This window comes from Hetaerina americana, unplaced genomic scaffold (assembly GCF_022747635.1).
Source record: "Hetaerina americana unplaced genomic scaffold, ioHetAmer1.1.p SCAF_9, whole genome shotgun sequence".
NCBI classification, from domain to species: Eukaryota; Metazoa; Arthropoda; class Insecta; order Odonata; family Calopterygidae; genus Hetaerina; species Hetaerina americana.
In genome coordinates, this window is record NW_027287538.1 from 1,381,429 (window position 1) to 1,402,820 (window position 21,392).

At 43.9% G+C, this 21,392-nt stretch overlaps 1 protein-coding gene across 2 annotated transcripts in view; it reads left to right on the plus strand.

The window, feature by feature from the left end:
- The window catches only part of LOC139698689 (uncharacterized), a 201,912-nt gene that overhangs the window by 158,396 nt on the left and 22,124 nt on the right, over positions 1-21,392 (plus strand). For both annotated transcript variants that reach the window (XM_071597565.1, XM_071597564.1), the window contains exon 3: positions 11,280-11,597. In XM_071597565.1, the coding sequence (XP_071453666.1) occupies positions 11,357-11,597 (241 nt within the window). In that variant the 5' untranslated portion in view covers positions 11,280-11,356. The remainder of the gene's footprint in view (positions 1-11,279; positions 11,598-21,392) is intronic.

A 21,392-nucleotide genomic window follows, 5' to 3' on the forward strand; every position in this document is an offset into this window, starting at 1 on the left:
GAATATCAAATGTATTATTTAAGCACCGTATTCATTCAATGCACTGCATTAGTCACGTTACCCAGTTCGTGAATGACCTTTAAATGCTACATGTCACCTAGGTCTTTAAATGGAATTGCGGGGTCGGGTGATATACATATATTCATTGTAATCTCGTCGTATTAATATTTTGTGCAAATCTATTAACGAGCATTACTTTTTAAGTCTATCGATAGAAATGGTTTCTGACTTCAGTCATGCTAAAAGTTCTTAGTACTAGATTCAATTACCTCGTTGCGTTCACTCGACAAGCTTCCATTAAACCCAATTGCAGGGGACCCTGGTGGCGTAATCGTCGTCATTTGTGCGTTATGCTTTTCATCAATCGCTCGACCCAAGAAGACCAATTTGATTCCAGCCCTCCATTGGTTCTTGCCCGATTCTCAGGTGCCTTAATTAAAATTTCATCTGGAAACTCTCTTTATTTGACCTGCCATTTTGTTAAATGAGACCCCATCTGTATGTAGATAATTCTGCGCTTTGGAACACATGAGAAGGGGGGGAATCCCAAAATAAAGAATACTTCTGTCACGGACTGTTATTGGTCCGCCCCCATCGCACCTCCACGGGTCAAACTTCACCACGCGTCGATTGTTGGGTGGTACCGCTGCGGTAATGGGCCCGCTGCGGTTGGCGCCCATTCTGCAGGAGCGGCCTTCCTCTCGTCAAAACAAACGAACACCGATCGCTTCAATTTTCGAACGGGTCCGATGCATAAGAGGCCCTATACTATATATGTAATTTTAAGAATTTCATTGAATCCATATTTTGCGGAACTAAATATTTTTCGATTCGGTTTTGCTCTTCTTCTAATATTTTCTTTTTAACTTAAAATGAGCATGAATAAAATGCTAGAGTAAAAGATATTCAATAATTATCAACGACTGATAGAACATTACACAAACTTGTGTAAAAAGTGTCGGTGACAATTTTTCCCTGATGTCCATTGCGTGACGTGCTGAATTCAGACCGTCGATTGTTGCGTGTGCGCATGATCGCAGATATTGTATATTGGCATTGATAAGATGGTGACAGTGCAAACACCATTATTACTGAAAAATTGGCGATGCGATGTAAGATCTGCGCTAAGCTCGTCCTCCCGAAGGCCTTTGGACGGACGACCAAAAGAGCAGAATAGAGTGTGTCTGCTTGCAAAGACCTCCTACAATGGCATCGTGACGGTTCCCCAACACCCTTACAGTCACGACTTGGCACCAACAGACTCCTTCCCATTCCTAAAAGTGAAATACTCCCTTCCTCAAATCGGGCATTTAACGGTTTGGAGTCTATGTCGGTGAAGGAAATATAGATTCGTGAATGAGAGCAGACATTTCATGTATCGAGTCCCCGATCGTAAAAAGATCGTCTTTTGGGAATTGTGTCCAAATCCATGAATTGTTGCCATCGATTCGTCTCCCCTCCCCCCCCCCCCGCCATTTAGGCAGGGTTCTGTCGTGTGCTTTCAGCTTATGTATGTAGATGGATGTAAATTACGAGTCCGCAGATGCAAATGGGATTGAGGTGGAGGATCTTTTCGGCCGTGACAACATTTCCGACGGAGGCGGGGATGGGGGAGATAAGAGAGAGGCAATCGGGGATTTGCATTTCAAGTTAGACTGGGACACTCACGACTGGGGTCAAACGACACGGATTTCGTGATCGCGGAGGCGAGTGCCTAATCGGTTTACCCAGGCGCGAGGCCCTCGAGGCAGAAGGCCCGGGGCTCCTCCCTCCCCCCACATCAACCCAAAGGCATTCGCCGCTAATCATCATCACTGGTCTCGTGTGGGACGTCATTCGCTCTCTGAAATTCACGGAATATTTAGCGATCCGTTTCCCAAACAAGTGGAAACACCAATAGTTTCGCATTTTGCTCGGTACCTTCTATTTTAAATCTTCATTGAGTGATAGGGGGGAGAGAGGGGGAGGACTTTTTAAGGGGAAATCACTCTTTCCCACTCCCTAATTCTTCTTCGGAGAGCAATATAATTTTTTTGCGCTTATGATTTGCATACATGTACATTTATGCGCTTCTGTGATGGGACGACGTTAAGCGAGGTGTGCCAGGGAAGCCAACCCTTGGTGGGTGCGCGAGTACTCGCTATCGACGAGTGGGTGCCAACCCACCTCCCTCACGTCATTAGGGTCGGAGACCGCGAGAGAATCCTCCAAGGATGGCCCACCGCGTGCCTCCTACGAACACCGCCCTTCTCGCGGTCGGGGAGTTCCCCATCAAGTCAAGTGGTGACATGGAAAAGTAGAGTCCATGCGTCAAATAGGTTATCTGCCTAAACAGAAAGACGTGACCTTCTTTGGTTTACGACCGAGCATGGCCATCATGCTAATTTTCAGATACTTCTGTAAACGGATGGTTCATTCCAGACAAGGCTTTTCAATTGCGAGAACATTTTGTGCACTCGACAAATTTTCCAAATATCCTGTTTTGTTAAAACCTCGAAATAAAATTTGAAACATTCACCATTGCCAAAAAGGTTTTTATTTGTATAAGGCTATTATTTTGCGCAATTCATTTGAAGGCTCGTCCCAACAAATCTTATGTATCATTATAATAATGATTATGAATAATAATTAATGAAACATGACGATCTTTAAATACCCACGGCAATATATTGATATCCTCACAATTTCCATAAAATAAATGCATAAGTGGCCAAGGAATAAACCCGCGGGATATTTGAAAGCCATAGTTAGGTCGAATCAACTCTGCCTGCTATAAACACGTTCACAGACTTATTATTAATGAATTCACATTGACCGCGGTGAACCCGATGAAATTAGTTGGTTCATAAGGATTGCAACACATATTATGAAATTAAAATCTTGGACATTCGACATACATCTCTTCATTCTTCGCTTCTCCGCGCATTCTTAGATGTGTGTCCAATAAAGGAGTGCTTTCGTTCCGAGGGTTCTTTTTGGTGGGAATATCTTTTGAGACATATCTATGAGGTATATTTTCAATAAAATGTTAATATCTAAAACTGCACCATTTTATTTGAGGAAAAAAACGAGACGTATATTTTCAAATAGTCCATTCCGTGTCGAACGTAATGGGAGACATTTCAATTACGTTCTAGTCATACATGTAGTAAGTTCAATATCTTATGCTTGTAATCGTATCTTTATCAATTTAAGATATCCGTTTAAGAGCCTCATTTAGAATACGCATGCGGCGTGTGGGATCGACTCAAGGACTCCTTCTTCCCACGGACAATACGGGATAGCAACTGCAGGGTTATAGATAGCAAAAATTCCACTTGCCACCCTCAGCGTCTAAAAAATAATTAGTTGTATTTAAATGCATGCTCTTCCACTAACCTTATGTGTTTTGCTATAATAACCCATTCTTTCCGAATGACCTCATTCGTGTTCTGTTCATCTGTTTTTAAGTCTCCCTTTCAATCCCTCGTCCCTCTCCGCGGGGGCAAATTCCTGCTACCTGCAACGTTGGGTCGCATTCCCTGCCTTTTAGAGACTCTTTGGGGCTAGAGTGTTTCGTGGTGCATTTTCATGTGGTAGTGATGTTTCAATTTCTTGCTTGTTTTGCCCTGGCTTCCATGTTGTAGGATGGCTTTCGTGCTGAATCCTGGGATGTAGTTTTTTGTTGGCTTGCGGTGTATGTGTTTGCATGAGTGTTGGATGAAGGGATTTTTGCATGAGTGTGTGCGCTGCTGTGGGTGTATTTTCCACGTTGTTGTTTTGCATGTGGTATTGTTACTTTTTACGGTTGGTGACCTAACACCCCCCGCCACACGCCCTTGCGGCGGCTTGTGGGGTATTATGTAGTTGTAGATGTATATGTAAGAGTATTTTCATGCTTCGGATTTAAGTAAAAAATTGTCGATTTGTGCAAAAGGCATCATAAATTATGTGGAGTATGGCGGGGAGACCTTAATCAACAGTGGCGCCACTTTTCAGTCGGGGAGCACCCATAAATCACTGCCAAGGAAATGACGCCACCAACTGGAGACGGTCTCGCTTTCACCGTAGACTGCAGAGACTCAAGTTTTACGAGGTGAATGGCTGTAATTAATCATTATCTTCACTTCAGGGGCAGGTGCATTGGGAGCGTGCAGCGCGAAAGGCGTTATTGGACTGGGTTGTGACTCGGAACGATGGAGCCCCCCCCCCCCGCACTTGAGTGCGAACTTGGCGACGTGCGTGGAAGCATCGTCCTCTCTCTCTCTCTCGCGAAGCTCGGGAACGGAAAAATACTGCAAGATCCCGCTTCCAGATCCCGCCCCCCACTCCTCCATCTAGAGCCACGAACTCATGCTCGCCGCGAGATTGAGTGTGTAAATATATGACATCGCTTAAGTGCTTTTTAATTCAAATATTACGTTTTTTAGCTAGGTACTTATCACAGAAAGGAGAATTTCTCCTTTTCGCTGTCCTGGAATTGCAACTGCGTAATCGAAGAAAGGATATACAACTATAACGTTTACAGTGATTCTTGTTAAGGTAAATTGCTAAAAAGAGAACATACCAACCATCTCACTGTCAAGCTGAAAATTATTTTTCGTGGAAACCTTTGGTTAAGTTCGTTGCAGTTTTCTTATTCGACTTTTCCAGCTGTTAATATTTGAAATGCTAGTATCATGCGACAAACGTGTCAGGTCATGAGAAATGAAAGAGGTCACTTGTGCTTCATTTTTCATGATTCGAAAGACATCGGGCTGAAATCCAATCGAAACTTTTGATTTAGGTAGAAAATGCTTAGGAAAAATAATTAGAGGGAACTACCTAGCACCGATTGCCTCAATGCTGCGCCCCCTGATGGCACTCCGAATTGTTTTGATGCTTCGGCGATTTCTATTGATAACCATTGAAGAGATGAAGATCGATAAGTTTGACAATTATGTATGGGCCACTCATTGTTTCCTTATTTGAATGATTTGATTGGACGATCAATTCTCCAACGGAATGTACATCACGAATGAAAAACCTACATGCATAATAACTGTATACTATAAAATAGCCATCATAATATGAAAATTGAATGCATAAAGCCATTGCAAATACCAATTTAAGGCTATCTAAATTTTCCAATGCTAATGACGCTGTTCAGTTTTTATCAAGTTTCAACAATGTTTCGACGCATTTTCCCAAACAGGGTCTGTCCTGAAATATAAGTACAATAAATCTTGGGGGGAATTTAAAACAGATCAAAGCACAAATTGCTTAAATTCTTCCTAAGAGCACCATTATACGTATATAGACACACCAAGGCCAGTGCCTCGGCCTGTTGTGGTATGCTTCCTGGAAGGCATCAACAGGACCCTCGTTCAGGTATATCATCATGGCCTCTTTGGCATAACCTAGTGGTCCAAAATGGTACTCAAAGGGGTTGTACTTGTGGAATATTGTTTAATTTAGTCAACTAATCCACTAGTTAACGAATTTACTAGATCGTAACTTTTTTAATTATTGTCGTAAAAAAACCTTTAATGGTTAAGGAACTATTATTTAATATGGTCAGATTAAAAAGGAGCCGTAAGGAGCTCAATTTAGCATTTCCAGTTGACAAATTGTGTCGCCGTTAACATCAATATGTCCACTAATGGATAACTAATTCGACATTGAGAATTTAATTCAATGTACAGGTCGTGTGTAATCAAGGAAATGAGAATTCAAGGCCCTCTCTAGAAAGAACGTCGTCGCATATCTCGAGCACGGAAACCGTAGTTCACATTTTCCTCAGCGGGAAACTCAATTTCATCAACCGTCGTCGTCCATTGAAAGTGAAGCCGCCCAGCATTTGACGCCAGCCCACTCCACAAGAGTGATTGGCCTGGAAGGACCAAATATGTTTCATGATTCCTGTGATTGGATGGAAGGTGTCCCGAGTGCCCTCTGCAGATTAATGGGAAATGGTCAAATCACAGATCGTAAAATCCATATCCTCCGCGGGATGAAGTTCAGTTTGCGGATAGATGCGAACTCAATTCCACGGACATTATTCCTGAGGTGATCTTGCAGCTCTCTTCACGAGCACATTTGCTTGCCCACATGGAAAAGGCATCATGCCGGAGGAAGCACAATACCCATCTTATTTTGAGCGTTCGAGCCCTGAAATTCGAGTTTGCACTTTTATTATAATTACTAGCCTACCCATTGAGGTTGGTTCTGGATGGACACACACTGATCATCACAGAACACCGGGCCCCTTTCAAAAAGAAACAACCTGACACCTCGCACTAAACAACCGTGGGCGTAAACCTACTGTTCATAGTCCTCGCATATTGCTGCCTTTTACTCCTTTGGGATGGGAACTATCACTCACCTGACGTAATCTTCCGGCCAATTTGCTGCCAAAAAAACGCTATGAATTATCCCCTACAACCCTTTATTTGCTTTTCCTAAGCAATAAGGTGGATTTGTATTGAAACTATTCCCCTCCACAGAATTATTTGATTTTAATTCCCCCAATGCTATTTGTAACTCACAATCGACTATGCCTGGCCCTCAGCTATCCCCATCTACATCATATACTTTCACCGTAAAAGCCTCCTGGCTTAACATATTCTACTACTTAATACCCCGCAAGCCGCCGCAAGGGCGTGTGGCGGGGGGTGCTAGGACACCACCCGTAATTTAGAAAAGAAAAAAAACCGCATGCAATAAACTCAAAATCATACATCCCAAAAAAATGGCATACATTCATGCGTGAACACTTACACCCCACAGACATGCAAACATTCAATCTACATCTTACATACACATGCACCTGAAAGTATACTTAACAGCTTTGCAGTGTTTAACTTTGCTCCAACTTGTAAATTCAATGTTTTTCATATTTATTAAGTGACTTCGGTTTCTTACTGTTATGATTTCTGATTGTTCGGGGAAAGAATGAGTATTTGTATCTATCTGTCTTGGAATCTATCTCCCTTAGTTTATCTTTGTGGTCTGATCTAGCTAAGTAGTGTGGGACCATTATAATTCCTTCAGTGTCATAGTTAAACTCGTTTGTTTTGAACCTTTCTAAAAGTCTAAGCTCCCAGCCTAAATCCCCTAAGAGACCTGTTACACTTGTCTTCTTATCATAACAATTTTTAACGAATCTAGCGGATTTTTTCTGGACTTCATCTAATTCTTTTTGTCAAATTTTCTCCCAAGGATCCCAAATACTTGCGGCATATTCCAAATGAGGTCTAACTAGAGCAAAGTAACACCTCTCTCTAACTTTTTCATTACATTTCCCCACCACCCGTTTTATGAAGCCAAGTTTCTTTAAAACTGATCCGCATATTGTCCTGATATGTGCTCCCCATGAAAGGCGTGGTGTTAGCACAACCCCCAAATATAGAACTTGATCGGCCGTAGTCAGTACTGAACCCTCTATTTCGTAGTTTATATCCTGTTCTCGCTTCCTTTGTTCCAAAATTTCAAAACTGCGCATTTATTTATATTTAGTGTTAATCCCCATTTATTGCACCATTCCTAGATATTGTCTAAGTCTCTAGAGAGTAGCTCGCGATCTAGTTGGCTCCTTATCTCCCTGTATACCACCGTGTCGTCAGCAAACGACCTCAGATTGCTACCAACGTGTTTGCTCAATTCATTAATGTATATTAAGAACAGAAGAGGCCCTATTACACTTCCCTGGGGGACACCCAAAGTTACATATCTATCCGTTGAGCACAACCTATCAATGACGACTATTTGTTTGCGATTTGACAAGAAGTCTCTAATCCAATTAATAATTTTCGCATTGATTCCATAGTTTTTAAGTTTATGTATCAGTTTATGGTGTGGGACTTTGTCGAAGGCTTTTTTGAAATCCAGGAATACTGCATCGACTTGTGTGTTGTTTTCTCCCGATCTAAATATATCGTGAATGAAGAGACCAAGTTGTGTTTCGCAAGATCAGCTTCTCCTAAATCCGTGCTGGTTTTGGATTAGTATGTTTCTACTATCAAGAAATCTCATAATGTTACTAACAATAATGTGATTCAATATTTTACAAGAGATCAATGTTAAAGAAATGGGTCGGTAATCGGTTGGTTTATCCCTATGCCGACTTTATAGATGGGAGTTATATGGGCTAACTACCTGTCGCTAGGCACTGAGCCTTCTTCTTTCGACTTTAGAAAAACAATATATAAAAACGAAGCAATGTCTTCAGCTAATTCCTTTAATATTCCAGCAGGTATTTCTTCCGGACCAGGTGCCTTGTGTGCTTTGATACTACGGAGCAGATGTACTATTCCTTGCCTGGTCAGTGTAAGATCGCTCATATGTTCCCCGGGTGGGTGTGGAGGATCGTTTGATGCGTTTGTGTTTTTGTTATAGACGCTCTGGAAAAAATGGTTAAAATATTTGCCTTTTTCACCCTATCTGTAATGATTTCTCCATTTTCCGTCTTCAAAGAATGAACAGTTGGACGTTTACCCTGCATTTCCCTAACGTAGGACCAGAATGACTTTGGATTTTCCTCAAGATATTCGCTAAGCATTTTAGATTGAAAAGAGTGTAGTGCTGTGCGCATAATACTTTTCGTCTTACTACGACATTCTTTTAGTTTCTGTTTTGATGTATTCATATGAACTATATCGTCACTTTTTAAACTCTTTTTTTTATCTGACTGTAGCTTTCTTTGCCTTCTGAATGCCGACCTGACTTCCCCGTTGTACCATCAATATCAACTTATTTCAGTGAAATATGTTGTACCAACATATTTGACGTTTATATTCTATATTCATAATTGTTCCATCTCCCTTGGAAAATATATGTTCACACACACATGCATATATTATTATTATTGATATTCTACCTGAAAGGGTTGCGGTTGGATGGGCTTGGCCTAAGCGGTTGTTCAAATAACTCATTTACTTACCTCTCCTAACCCAAAGCACAACCTGAAATTGGGCACTACTGTAAGATCCTCCACAATTCCGCATTACTCTTTCTTCCCTTTATTTCACCATCGAACAGGAATACGAGGTGGGTGAAGAAAATAACGGGAATTTTTAAATATCGCGGGTTTGGAGAGTAAGGTTGACAATTTTTTTTATTATTTCAGCACATGCCCCTGAAGTATGATACATTTTCCCGACTCCTTTCCTTGCGCAATTCTTCTCCTTACGTCCCTACTACTTTGACCGTGTTGGTCCACAGTATTTCCGAGATATGTAAACTGTTCTACCAGTCCTAGTTTTTGCCCTCCTATTTTAATGTTTAGCTTAGCCTTTTACTTTCTGGAAAATCGCATAACCTTTGTTTTATTAATATTTATTCTCATCCCATACCTGTCGCACTGAATTTCCAATGCACTCAGCAATGCTTGCAACCCCTTGGCTGACTAACAAATTAAAGCTTGGTCATCAGCTAACCCAACTAATTTTACGAATTCCCCTCACACTTTCATTTCTACTTCCAATTCTTCCCATGCCTCTTTAATCATTTCCTCTACATACAGGTTGAACAGCAACGGTGATAATGGGCATATCTGCCTTACACCTCTTCCTAACATTGCCCATCCGGACTCCTCGTTCCCCGCTCGCACCTGAGCAGTCTGGGACATGTACAAGTTGCGGATTAGCCTCTTATCCCTCCAATCCATCCCTATTTTCTGCAACATACTCATTATTTTTTCCCAATTCACTCCATCAAAAACGTTTTCAAAATCTACGAAACAGAAAAATACCTCCTGGTGGTGTTCTATATTCCTCTCGATTAATAATCTCATTACTGCAATGGCATCACACGTACTTCTCCCCTTCCTAAACCCAAACTGGTCATCACCTAAGTAATCATTTGCCCTACAATCTTTTTGTTTATGTTCCTGGGAACAACTTTAGCTGAGTGGGATATCAAATTTATTGTCCTGTAGTCCTCACCTTTACCTTTACCTTTTTCGGAATAGGAACTAAAACTGATCTCACAAAGTCTTTCGACCATAATCCTTCCTAATAGATACTATGAATCAGCCCATATAGCCTCTTCCTCCCACATTTGCCTAAACATTTCAATAGTTCCGCGGGAATGTTATCCACCCCCATGGCATGATTTAGTTACATCTCCCTTAACGCCCTTTCTATCTCATCGTCGAGTATGCCTGGACCTAAGCTATCTTCCTCTACGTAATCTTTCCAACACCTTCAATAAGGTAAGGATATTAAAGCAACCATTTCAGAGGGTAAAAATCATTCGCCTTGACTGGGATTCAAACCCAGATCCCTCAATATCCGGTCGAGTGCTTTAGCCACTAAAGCCTCCGAGGCGTCATCTTAAACTCTGAAATTTTGGGGCTTTTAAAGGAACTAGATGTTGTGACGAAATACCGTAAATACAATGTCACAGGCATTCGTAGTCGTTTGCGAGGCGCCACTGTCTTAAGTGGCTAAAGAACTCGACTGGATATTGAGGGATCTGGGTTCGAGTCCCAGTCAAGGCGAATGATTTTTACACTCTGAAATTGTTGCATTGAAATGCACATTATAAGGAAATTAACCTCAGTTTTAATATTTTTTTCCTGTACTTCATCTACATCTACATCTACTTAATACCCCGCAAGCCGCCGCAAGGGCGTGTGGCGGGGGGTGTTAGGACACCACCCGTAATTTAGAAAAGAAGAAAAAAACCGCGTGCAATAACCACAAAATCATACATCCACAATAAAAAACATGGCATACATGCCTGCATGAACACCTACACCCCACACACATGCAAACACTCAAACTACGTCTTACATACACATGCACCTTAAAGTATACCTTACAGCTCTGCAGGGTTTAACTTTGCTCCAACTTGTAAATTCAATGTTTTCAATATTTCTTAAGTGACTTTGGTTTCTTACTATTATGATTTCTGATTGTTCAGGGAAGGAATGAGTATTTGTACCTATCTGTGCTGGAATCTATCTCCCTTAGTTTATCTTTGTGGTTGGTCTACCTAAGTAGTGTGGGACCATTATAATTCCTTCAGTGTCATAGTTAAACTCGTTTGTTCTAAGCCTTTCTGAAAGTCTAAGCCTCGCTTGTTCTCTCCGCACTTCAAGTGGTTCCCAGCCTAAATCCCCTAAGAGGTCTGTCACACTCACTTGTCACAATTGCTCATATCCTTTAGCCGCTTTCAGCTCTCGAAATAATGAGTGACAGGCAGTAAGCCAATCGCCCATGCCCCAAGAGCGCGACTCCGACACAGTTGCCTGGATCTTATTTCCTGGCTTGCAGTGACTGTAGGGTGTGATGATAGCATTTGTTTTTCCATTGCAGGTCTGGAAAACTTCGCCTACCTGCTCCCTCGAGTTTCGTGATGGGCCGCGGTGCTAAAGGCCGTGCGCATTGAGAGCATGGTGCCGGAAGGGGACGGCGCTCCCGGGGGGCCCTCCCGCTCGAGGCCCCGCTCACCTCCGAGGACCCCCCCGGCGATTCACGGGGGGGATGGCGGCCTCCGACCGCCCCCCCCGAGGAATGGGCCTCCACCGGCGGTCGTCGGCAGCCTGGCGGTCGCACTGCTCGTGGCCTCCTTCCTGGGCGGCGGGGCGGAGGCCACACCCCACGACTTCGGGGGCGAGCAGGAAGACAACTGGAGTGAGTGACGCAACCCCCCCCCCCCCGCCGCCGTTGGCTCACAGGCGGACGTGCCCCGGGGGTCCGAGTCCCCGGTGGCTCATGCGCCCGGCCGATGCTGAGCCCTCGCCCGCCGGAGCACCACCGCCCAATCCTCCTGCCGTTCCTCTTTGTTTGAGTCATGCTACACATTCCCTCTCTATTTACTCATTGATCCAAATCGAACTCGCTGTGTGTTAACCGAAGGACCTTAACTTGCTGTTTGCTGCTGGCTATAATTGACTTTACTAATGTTATCATCCCATGCCTATCGCATTGACTTTCCAATTCTCTCAGAAATATCTTGCGACCCCTTGGCTGACTGACTGACCTTCGACCCATGGATGACCAGGAGCAATTATTGTTGCTAACTCTAGCACAGCTCTAGGAATCAACGAAAATCACAAACTCCTTCCACCAAATCAAGTTTGTAGTCCATGAAAGGGTTTCATCCAATATCGAATAGGATAGGAATATGATAATCACCCCAGGCAAAATTTTGCAGGTGGAAAAATAAGATTGTGGTTTAATTTAAAGAAATGCATGTGCAATACAAATTGGGAAAAAATTAAATGGAAACTAAGGGGATAAGGTTTTTAATAAATTAGAATACCATGATAAAGATGGAAGTAGGAGGACGACAACTAGACCATAGAGAGCGATTCACTTGTTTTGAGTCTGTTTTACACGAAGGTGGTCGAACTAGTAAGGATATCAAAGGGAGATTTACATTTAGATAATACCCATCTTCGAAGAGGAGGAAGTTGATAAGAGGGGTTGATGTGTTAAGTTGCCCAGATGTCCTGGAAAAAGTTTGTGAAATCTTAATTAGAGATAGTAGTTGTGTTTGGCTCGGATACACGATCGCCGAGGTAAGAGGATAAAGATAGAATCTTTCAGAACTGGATGTCGAGGAGGATGGAAAAGTGGAATGAACTGAAAAGAAATCGAACGAAGAAATGTAGGAATGGCAGAGGACAGAGTATATATTTGGATGAAATCCAAAGAGGACAAAAAACTAAATTGGATGCAGAGCGAATTGAATGGTGATGGCTTTAATGAAGCGTGGCAGAAATGGAAGGAGAACCTTGGGCGATCGTGGAATGAGAAGTGAGACGCTGGGCGGGATGAAGGGAGGCGACAAGTATGGGTTGAAGTGTGGTTTATTGTAATGTAAGTTTTTCAGCTTCCATTGACGTGGTTCGGCAATACTTGGGCCCTTGACCAATCAGAAGCCACCTTTGACGGCAGATACTCTAAATAATAATAATTGGATAGGATTTCGTCGACTATTGCGAATCATGATTCACCCTCGACCCGTGGTTTCGCTTTATTACCCAGCGGAGAACGACACCCCATCGGCGCCCGCCTCCAAACGAATGAAGTGTGACCAGCAAACCCCGCGGCGGTGGCGTAGTTCAACCGCCGCGGAAACGGAATCCCCGCACTCGAGAGCAGCGAGGGCCAGCCCGGGTGCATTGAGGCCCGAAGTCAATTTGAGGGCAGCGGCCTTCGTCACGAGTGCTAACGAAAGTCTTGCATCCACGATGGATGACGCCGACGTCTTCCATTCCGGCTGCAATCCAATGGAAGTGTGTCCTCTTGTCGCCTTTGCGAGGTTCGATCGTGTCTGCCAGAGTCATCGTGTCATCTTAGGTCATATATAACATTGGTCATAATGAACAAAAAGTAACGCAAACACACCCGTTCGTGTTAAGAAACGGATATGAGTTGAGTGAACAGTTTTTGAGTGCCCTGAGGGGTTCTTGGTAAATTTTTAAACGCGCTCCCGACTTATTTTTGGACTAGTGTTAATTTTTGAAACTGTGTGATTCCGGCCGTTTTTTGTTCGCAAAGTAAGTAATAACATTTAAACTACGGTGATGAATTTGTTCTATTATGCTCTGATATTGAATTTCTTATGTAATTTCACACACAAATTTTTCGCGAGAACGACATGAATTTGAATTATACCATTAGTCCACAATTCTTCTGGTGGTAGTCTTCCACCGTCACACGAGAATGCGTAAACTCTTGGATTAGTGATGCCGATTTCTATGAAAACTAATCCAGGAAGATTTTTCTTTTGATAGAGGTCACTCAAGACTAGACATTCAGATGTTTTTCGAAATGGCGTGCACACGGCATCTCGATGCAAAAACCTCAATCGTGCCTCTGATTCCCTCAATCAAACGATCCAACTCCGATTGCAACTGTTTCCCTCGATGTGGGCAATGCTTGCAAGGATTCCTGCGGGGAAAATGGAGAAGCGTTGTTTTTCCCGATCGATTGGGAATAGCCAATCTTTCTCCGTTATTAACTTGTCAAGCCGCCGTTCTCTGACTTAAGTAATATGGTATCGTCCGCCCCTTCGGATGATAGTTATCCGCGGAATGCAATTACCATTTCGTTTCGAAATGGAGATTGGTCGTGCCTCGGATTGTTTCCTCGCATCCGCGCGGCGCTAGTTATAGCCGGCGAGGTGACTTCGCGGTCTTCTTGTCCAAGCCTCGAACCGCATGCATAGTATTATTATTATTAGCCGCCGCCAGCCAACGCGGCCGGGGAGAGGTTTAAGCCATCTATCCAATGGCCGCCACCGCTAATTGGATTTCCCTCGAGAGATAGATGCCTCCGTGATTTATATAGAGAGCCTTCAACCTCCGACTAATGCTGCGTGTTCCTTTTTTATCGCGGGTGATAATGAAATCTGCTCTGCTTACCTATCTCGTTATCTCCGAGCCGGATAGCTCGGTTCCAGGTCGCTGTTGCGATAGGCTTAGATGGCAGTCTGCATTAAATAATGACGCTGGAGAGATAACTTATTATTTTAGCATTTATTAAATGAAAATTCGAAGCACTTCAATTGCATATATTTTTGGCGGAGATGTACTCAAATGGAATATGACAAATAACTCATTTATAAAGTCATAAAATATCAAACAACAACGATGCTTTACGAGGCTGAGTACGGATCCGCTTATCGCATTTGTAACACCACTGGAGAAACTAAATGAGTCTCGGAAACCCACTCGTAGGATATTCAGCCGGTCCGCATTCCTTTTAGTTCCCCCAGAGATTTCGAAGGGCGTGGGTGTCAAGTTCATGTTGGGAGAAATGGCCTCTCCATGATGGGATTTGGTTTTGACCTTAGATCACTATCTTGCACAAGCAGAGAGGCGGCCAATTTTGGGCTACTGAAGGACTTCCGGAAAAAAGCGATATGAATGTACTGTGTGCATTTTATAATTCGAAAGAGCAATAGGAAACTGAATTCTAAGGGAAAACCCCAATCACTCAAACACAAGTCGACGTTCTCTGCCCTCGACAGAGAATCAACCTTTGAAGTGGAGAGATTTAGTCATACATCCGAATGCTTGGCCGATCAAAAATCCTAAACTTCTACAAGGGAGAGAGAAGGTTGGAGGGAGGTTTGTCGAAGGAGGGAGGGAAAGAGTTAATGGAGTGCTTGTTTAAGGCAAGTGATTTGGTACGTTAAGAGAGGATGCTGGGTAAGCAAGTCGCGCAGAGAGGCGAGAGAATATGGCATTCTTGAGGGAGTGAAGGGTGGCAGGCAGGAAGTGTATGGGCTTGAAGAAAGGCTTGTTTGCAGTATATGGTTTCATGAGAATATTTTCAATGAAATAAACTTTAACGGGCTTCGGAACAGATAAAAGCACGAAATTCAATCATGCAGATCAGAAAATCGGAGCGCTAACACAGAACACCCTCGTAAATTGAAATGAAGTTGGTAACTTAGTGATTCCACACGCACGCAAAAACTACAAAGTTACTTATTCCGTGTGTCCTGTGTAAATTCCATAAATTTAAGCCGGAGACAACAAATTGCACTCGTGGCATTTTCAAATGTCATAGGTGACGGGATGAGAAGTAGTCTCGCATTACAGTCTTAGGTTAAAAGTCATCTAAAACTTCAGAAAATAGCAACATTGGCACTGATGAGTGGATATATTGCGGACGTATTTGGATTTCAACAATTAAATATAACTGAAAGTGTATAAATATTTTGCAATAAAGCATTCCTTAGGCTGCAAAGCGACATGGATTGGGTCAAAAAATAAAGGCGTCCATTTGTAGAAATAACATTTGAAATTACAAGCTCTTTGTGAAAATCACAAGAAGAGAGCAAGCAAATATTTTTGCGAAACTAAAATACATTCGCCTAAAATATATCATGTTTTGCCAAAGGAGTTGGTGAAAAAATAAGTGTGCTTCCTTTCTCAGCGAAATTTAGGTGAATTAAACTAATTCAATCATAATTAAAATGAAATTATTCGGTTAAGTTTAAATTACATTGAAATGTTTATTTTTAAATTGCTTACCTCCGGGTTAATTCTGTAGTATTTCAGGAAAGCTTTCGCCTTTAAATCGAGTTTGAAATTAAGTGACAATACAATAAATAAGCCACATATTGATTTATGAGAAAACTATTTTGGTGCGAACGTTTGAAACCGTTGCCTCGAAAACAGCGATTACCTCTCCCCTATGTGACGAAAGACACGAAGATCTTTCAAAGAAATAATGCAAGTGTCCGTAAATTTAGTATGCGTGATAGTGTACCCACCCCAATGGACCATAACCTCGACGTGGTAGAGAGGATGCATGACCCCCTATGACCCACAGTAATGTCCATTCGGATACTAAGATTATTCCTCTCAGTAGGGTCACCCATGCCTGCAAGATAGGTCAAAGGTTAGGAGCCAGACGAAAGGTATTCGGAGTGCACAGTGCACCGTCTGTCCCTCGGTGAGGTGGCTGCAAAGGCGTCTGACCCCAGTGTGGCCAGTGACCATTGGATGATTGTCTCTCGTTAAAAGCATTGGGGAAGGCAACGGGAAAACAAGCACATCTCATTTATCAAGAATAATGTAATGGGTGCAAGTAACAAAAGAAGTCATGGCAACTACGAAGCTCGACCCGGAGGGCCGCGGGTCATCCCCGGCAGCGGGGGAGGCAAGGCACGTGAGCCCAAAACGCTGTCAATATAGGTGAACTTTAGTTTTCCTAGGCCTTAGCTTTTCCATTCTTTTTTTGAAGTCCACCTTAGCCTCCCTCTTTCTCGAAGAACTTAGCCTTCCTCTCCCTAAATCTTCTTTTTGTCTGCATTCATTCTTACCCTATATCTAGCGCACTTAATGTCCACAACCTTTTGCTTCCGATGCGGGAGAAATAAACGACGCCCGTCGATGCGATGCCACGAAGGCCCTTCCCCAGTAGGAGGGGAGGGAAACGCGAGGGCCGGCGATCCCTTTCGGCGGCCCCCCCTGCGCTGCGGGGATCGAGGGGCTGTTTGGAGTGCGCGGAGGCGTGGGAGGAAGGATTGAGGTGAGGACCCTCGATGTGGCTCAGGGGGAGGTCCCCAGCCTGCCACCCCTGAGCCCGTCTTTTGTCCCCGCAAGCACGAGCGGTGGCAGAGGGGCCGGGGTTCGAGTTTCGTACGCGGTTAAGGAGGTCGCGGGAAGGGGTGTCGTTGGAGGGCCGGCCCTGAGTAATAAATAATAATGTACCAGGAAGAGCCAAATCGTGTACAGGAATTAATCATACGCCATCATCACTGCGAAACCCCCTGCTCCCTGCTCCGAACGAGACGAAGGGGTGTCCCTGGCACCGAGTTTTTTTTCGTTCCCGCCCCCCCACACTCACCCCTCCAGTGCCTCTGCTTCATCACGGTTTCCCTTCCTTCTCATCGTTCGGGAAGGGGGTTGGTTGGGTCGTTAAATTACGCCGAGGACAATCTCTTCATTACGATTCGTAAAATGGGGGAACATACAGCTGGAAAATTTTTTCGGATATTTTCAAACTCTCGGACGTTACGGTGCCATCTATGACTCGAGTGAGGGTTTTTGAGGGGACCACTCCATCCCCTGCTACACCCGGCGAAGATGGTGGTGCAGTGATAAGTACCAAACGGCGATAATCGGGTGTACATATGCTAAATTAATCACTCCCTCCTTAGTTATTTAAATGCACGTGAGTTCATAAAGAAACAAAAATACACATGCCACATGCATACTTGCCCGCCATGCCGCAAATAATCACACCGACGGCGTATGGAATTCACATATTCACATGGTCTAGGGGAAGCCAGTTCATTTCTCTGTGACTCCTTGGGTCTCCCAGATATACGTGTACAAGGTGTGATGAAGAAAAGACCGGACTGATTTTATTCTGCGCAAATTGTTCAACGGATCAAAACGAGACACATTGTACCATCTAGCGACACATCTGACAACTAAAAACGAGAGGTGTCCCGTTTGTTTACGTCCAGTGGTTACGCAGCAGTAGCGGTACGTGTCTTAACCTGTTCGTCGCCGCGTGCAACTGCAGCAATGAAGGAGCTAGAGGAACAGCGTGTGTGCGTGAAATTCAAGCATGTCAAAAGTGCTAGTGACAAGTGACATTTGAAATGATTCAGCAAGCCTTTGTTAATGAAGCTATGAGTCGAAGTCAGTGTTTTGAGTGGTACAGTCGTTTTAAACTGGGTAGAACCTCGACAGATGAAGATTCGCGAACGGGGCAGCCTTCAATTTTTGACAGACCCCAACCATGTCAAATTGGTGAACGATTTGGTGCGGGAAAATCGCCGTTTAACTGTTAAGGAGATAGCTGAGGAAGTGAACGTTAGTTTTGGATCCTGTCAGACAATTTTGACTGGTATTTTGGGCATGACGCGCGTCGCATCAAAAGTCGTCCCGCGGGTGCTGACTGATGAACAGAGGCAAAAACGTGTGGACATTTGTCAGGAAATCCTGGATCGAGCCAAAGCCGACCCAGAGCTTCTTAAAACCATCGTAACCGGTGACGACGACCTGGGTTTACGGTTATGATGTTTAGAAAAAGGCCCGGTCTTCTCAGTGGAAAGGTCCTCATTCTCCGCGACCAAAGAAAGCTCGCATGTCTCGGTCCAATCTGAAAGTCGTGCTGGTGTATTACTTCGATTGGCAAGGGCTGATTCATTTCGAATACGTCCCTCAAGGTCAACCCGTCAACAACGAGTTCTACTAAAAGGTTATCCAGAGGCTGAGGGTCGTCGTGAACCGAAAGAGGCTGGAGATGTGGAGAAACAATACATGGCTTTTCCACCACGATAACGCGCCGGCTCATACGGCGCTGATCGTTATATAGTTTTTCGCCAGAACCGAAACTTCCGTGATCCCGCAGCCACCTTACTCTCTAGACGTGTCTTCATCAGACTTTTTTTGTTTCCGAAGTTAAAATTAACCTTGAAAGGACGTCGATTCGACTCTACTGGGGACATTTAAACTAATTGTACGGCGGACCTGAATGGGATCCCTAAGGTGGCTCACCAGGCAGGGTTCGAGAGCTGGAGGAAACGTTGGTAAAGGATGTCGTCAGCCAAGGCATGTACTACAAGTTCGATTAAGCTGTATCCGTCGAAATAAACAAGTTATAAAATCAGTCCTTTTTTATCACACCTTGTATATAGAAGAGCAGGACAGCAGAAAGAGCATTTAAAGGGCCATATGGAGAGCTCTACGGCAAAGAAGAAATAAATGGATTGGACATACTTTGAGGTAGATTTGAGGATTGATAGAATTGGAATATAATAGAAGGAAAAATAGATGGGAAGATTCCGCGAGGAAGGCCAAGGGTCAAACATAGGGCAAATTAAGGACGTAAAACAGGGAACCTTTCAGAGGGGGAGGGAATTAACCCTAAATACGGAAGAATGAAGGGCCGCAGTAAACCAATCTTAGCATTTAAATACTGATGATGATGAAGTAAAATAAAAGACTCTCCATTCTCGGGATGTCACCGCGTAGGTTTTTTTTCTGGCAACCGTTTCGCCCGTGTTTCAACGAGCGTCTTCAGGTCGAAGTGCCGGGACGTGTTTTGGCCGCGTTTATGTTTCGTCTCTCCCTCCCTGCTCTGTGATTGGTCGGGGGTTTCCCGCCAAATCCTTTTCCAGGCTCGTGATAGGCGGTAGCCATCTTCTCTGTTAAAGTTATCTTTTTCTTTTAGTATCTCGATCGATTCTCTTATTAGCCTGGGATAATATCTTCTCTCTTTGGATATTATCTTAGTCTTGTCAAATTTGATTATATGGCCAGGTCCGCTCCAAGCGTGTTCAGCAATGGCCGATAGAGTGAACTGCTTGTTCCTAGTAGCCCTTTCGTGCTCTTTTAGGCGTGTTTTCACTGCTCGGCATGTCTCGCCTATGTACGAACTTCCGCATGAGAACGGTACCTGATAGACTCCCTCGTGCAATTCCTTGGGAATTCTATCTTCTGGTCGTGGAAGTAGATTGGATACCTTGGTGAGGCAGTTGTATCTCGTGGCAATATTGTGCTTTCACAGTACCCGAGATATCTTCTCACTTGTGCCGGCGATGTAGGGTATCGTGGCATAGATACCCTACATCGATACCATAAATACGTGGCAACTTCCGCATGAGCACGGCGCCTATCAGGAGCCTGGAAAAGGATTTGGCGGGAAATCCCCGACCAATCACAGAGCAGGGAGGGAGAGGCGAAACATAAACGCGGCCAAAACACGTCCCGGCACTTCGACCTGAAGACGCTCGTTGAAACACGGGCGAAATGGTTGTCAGAAAAACAACCTACGCGGTGGGATCCCGAGAATGGAGAGTCTTTCATCTGAACGCCGCGAAAATCTACGATCCCATACGAAGTAAAATATTACAGCTAGGTAAAATTGGAAGGATATTTCTTTAGCATTACTGTTGACATTATATTATGACCCCCATCGTACTCAGGTAGGGGAAATCATGTCAATAAATTTAGAGATTAAATGTGTAGAACAGATACATTTAAGATGTCATTTTTTACATGAACGAGTAGGGATAAGAATGACATTTTCCGACCGCGATAGGGTTAAAAATATGTGGGTCAAAATTAGTCTGGTGTGCATTCACCTCCTGCCGTTTCAGCCACATTCTAGCGGTGGCTTGAAGGGTACTAAAATATCTAAATAAATATCTAAAAAAAGGCAAGAAAAAATTAAGTTGGAGACAAAATCTCTTGCATGTATATTTGTTTAAAGTATCTTTTGCGATGATGCTAAATGTGTCCATCGTCACCGGGCGATGGGTGAGATTGCTTAAATAAAACACATTAACAATAAAAAGGAGGGCAGATGCAGAATGTGACGTACGAGGAGTGATCTCTGCTTGAAGTACTCCAGAAGATAAATCTTAAAACAAAGCAGGCATTGACAGCCATTGTTTTATCTAACTCTTTAATTCCTTGCAACCTTAGCCAAAAGTTCACCTCGCATGCTTAGAGCAATACTTAAAACTCACGGTGGTACCCTTGGGTGCATTTCAAGCTGTTTGCGTTAATTATTCTTATCGTTTGAATTGCAGAAGTTCTTCGTGATCTTTTGGCAGCGCATTATTTTGACAGGGAATGTCTAGCGCGTGGTCACCCCCTGCCATTCGCCATAATCATGTAAATATAGACCAAGTGCAAGCATTCCAGGGCTGTCGTGAATAGAGGACGGAAAAAGGGGGGCGGATTCTCCGTCAGCGAAGTGAATCACGCCCAGTGCGTCCCTTCAGTCTCACAAATGCCAATCATTCCCTTTCAGAGAGGGGGTCACGAGGGAATTGGGAGTCCAGAGCCACCCCCTCTCCTTGGGGCCCTCATCAAGCTGGGGTTTCTGCTGCAATCATGGGGGGCCTTGGCTTTGTGATTCGCGTTGGCGACCGCGGTGAGACGGGCACTCTGGACGACGGACGAATCTCTGATTTTAGCGGCGAAGAGAGCGAGGGAG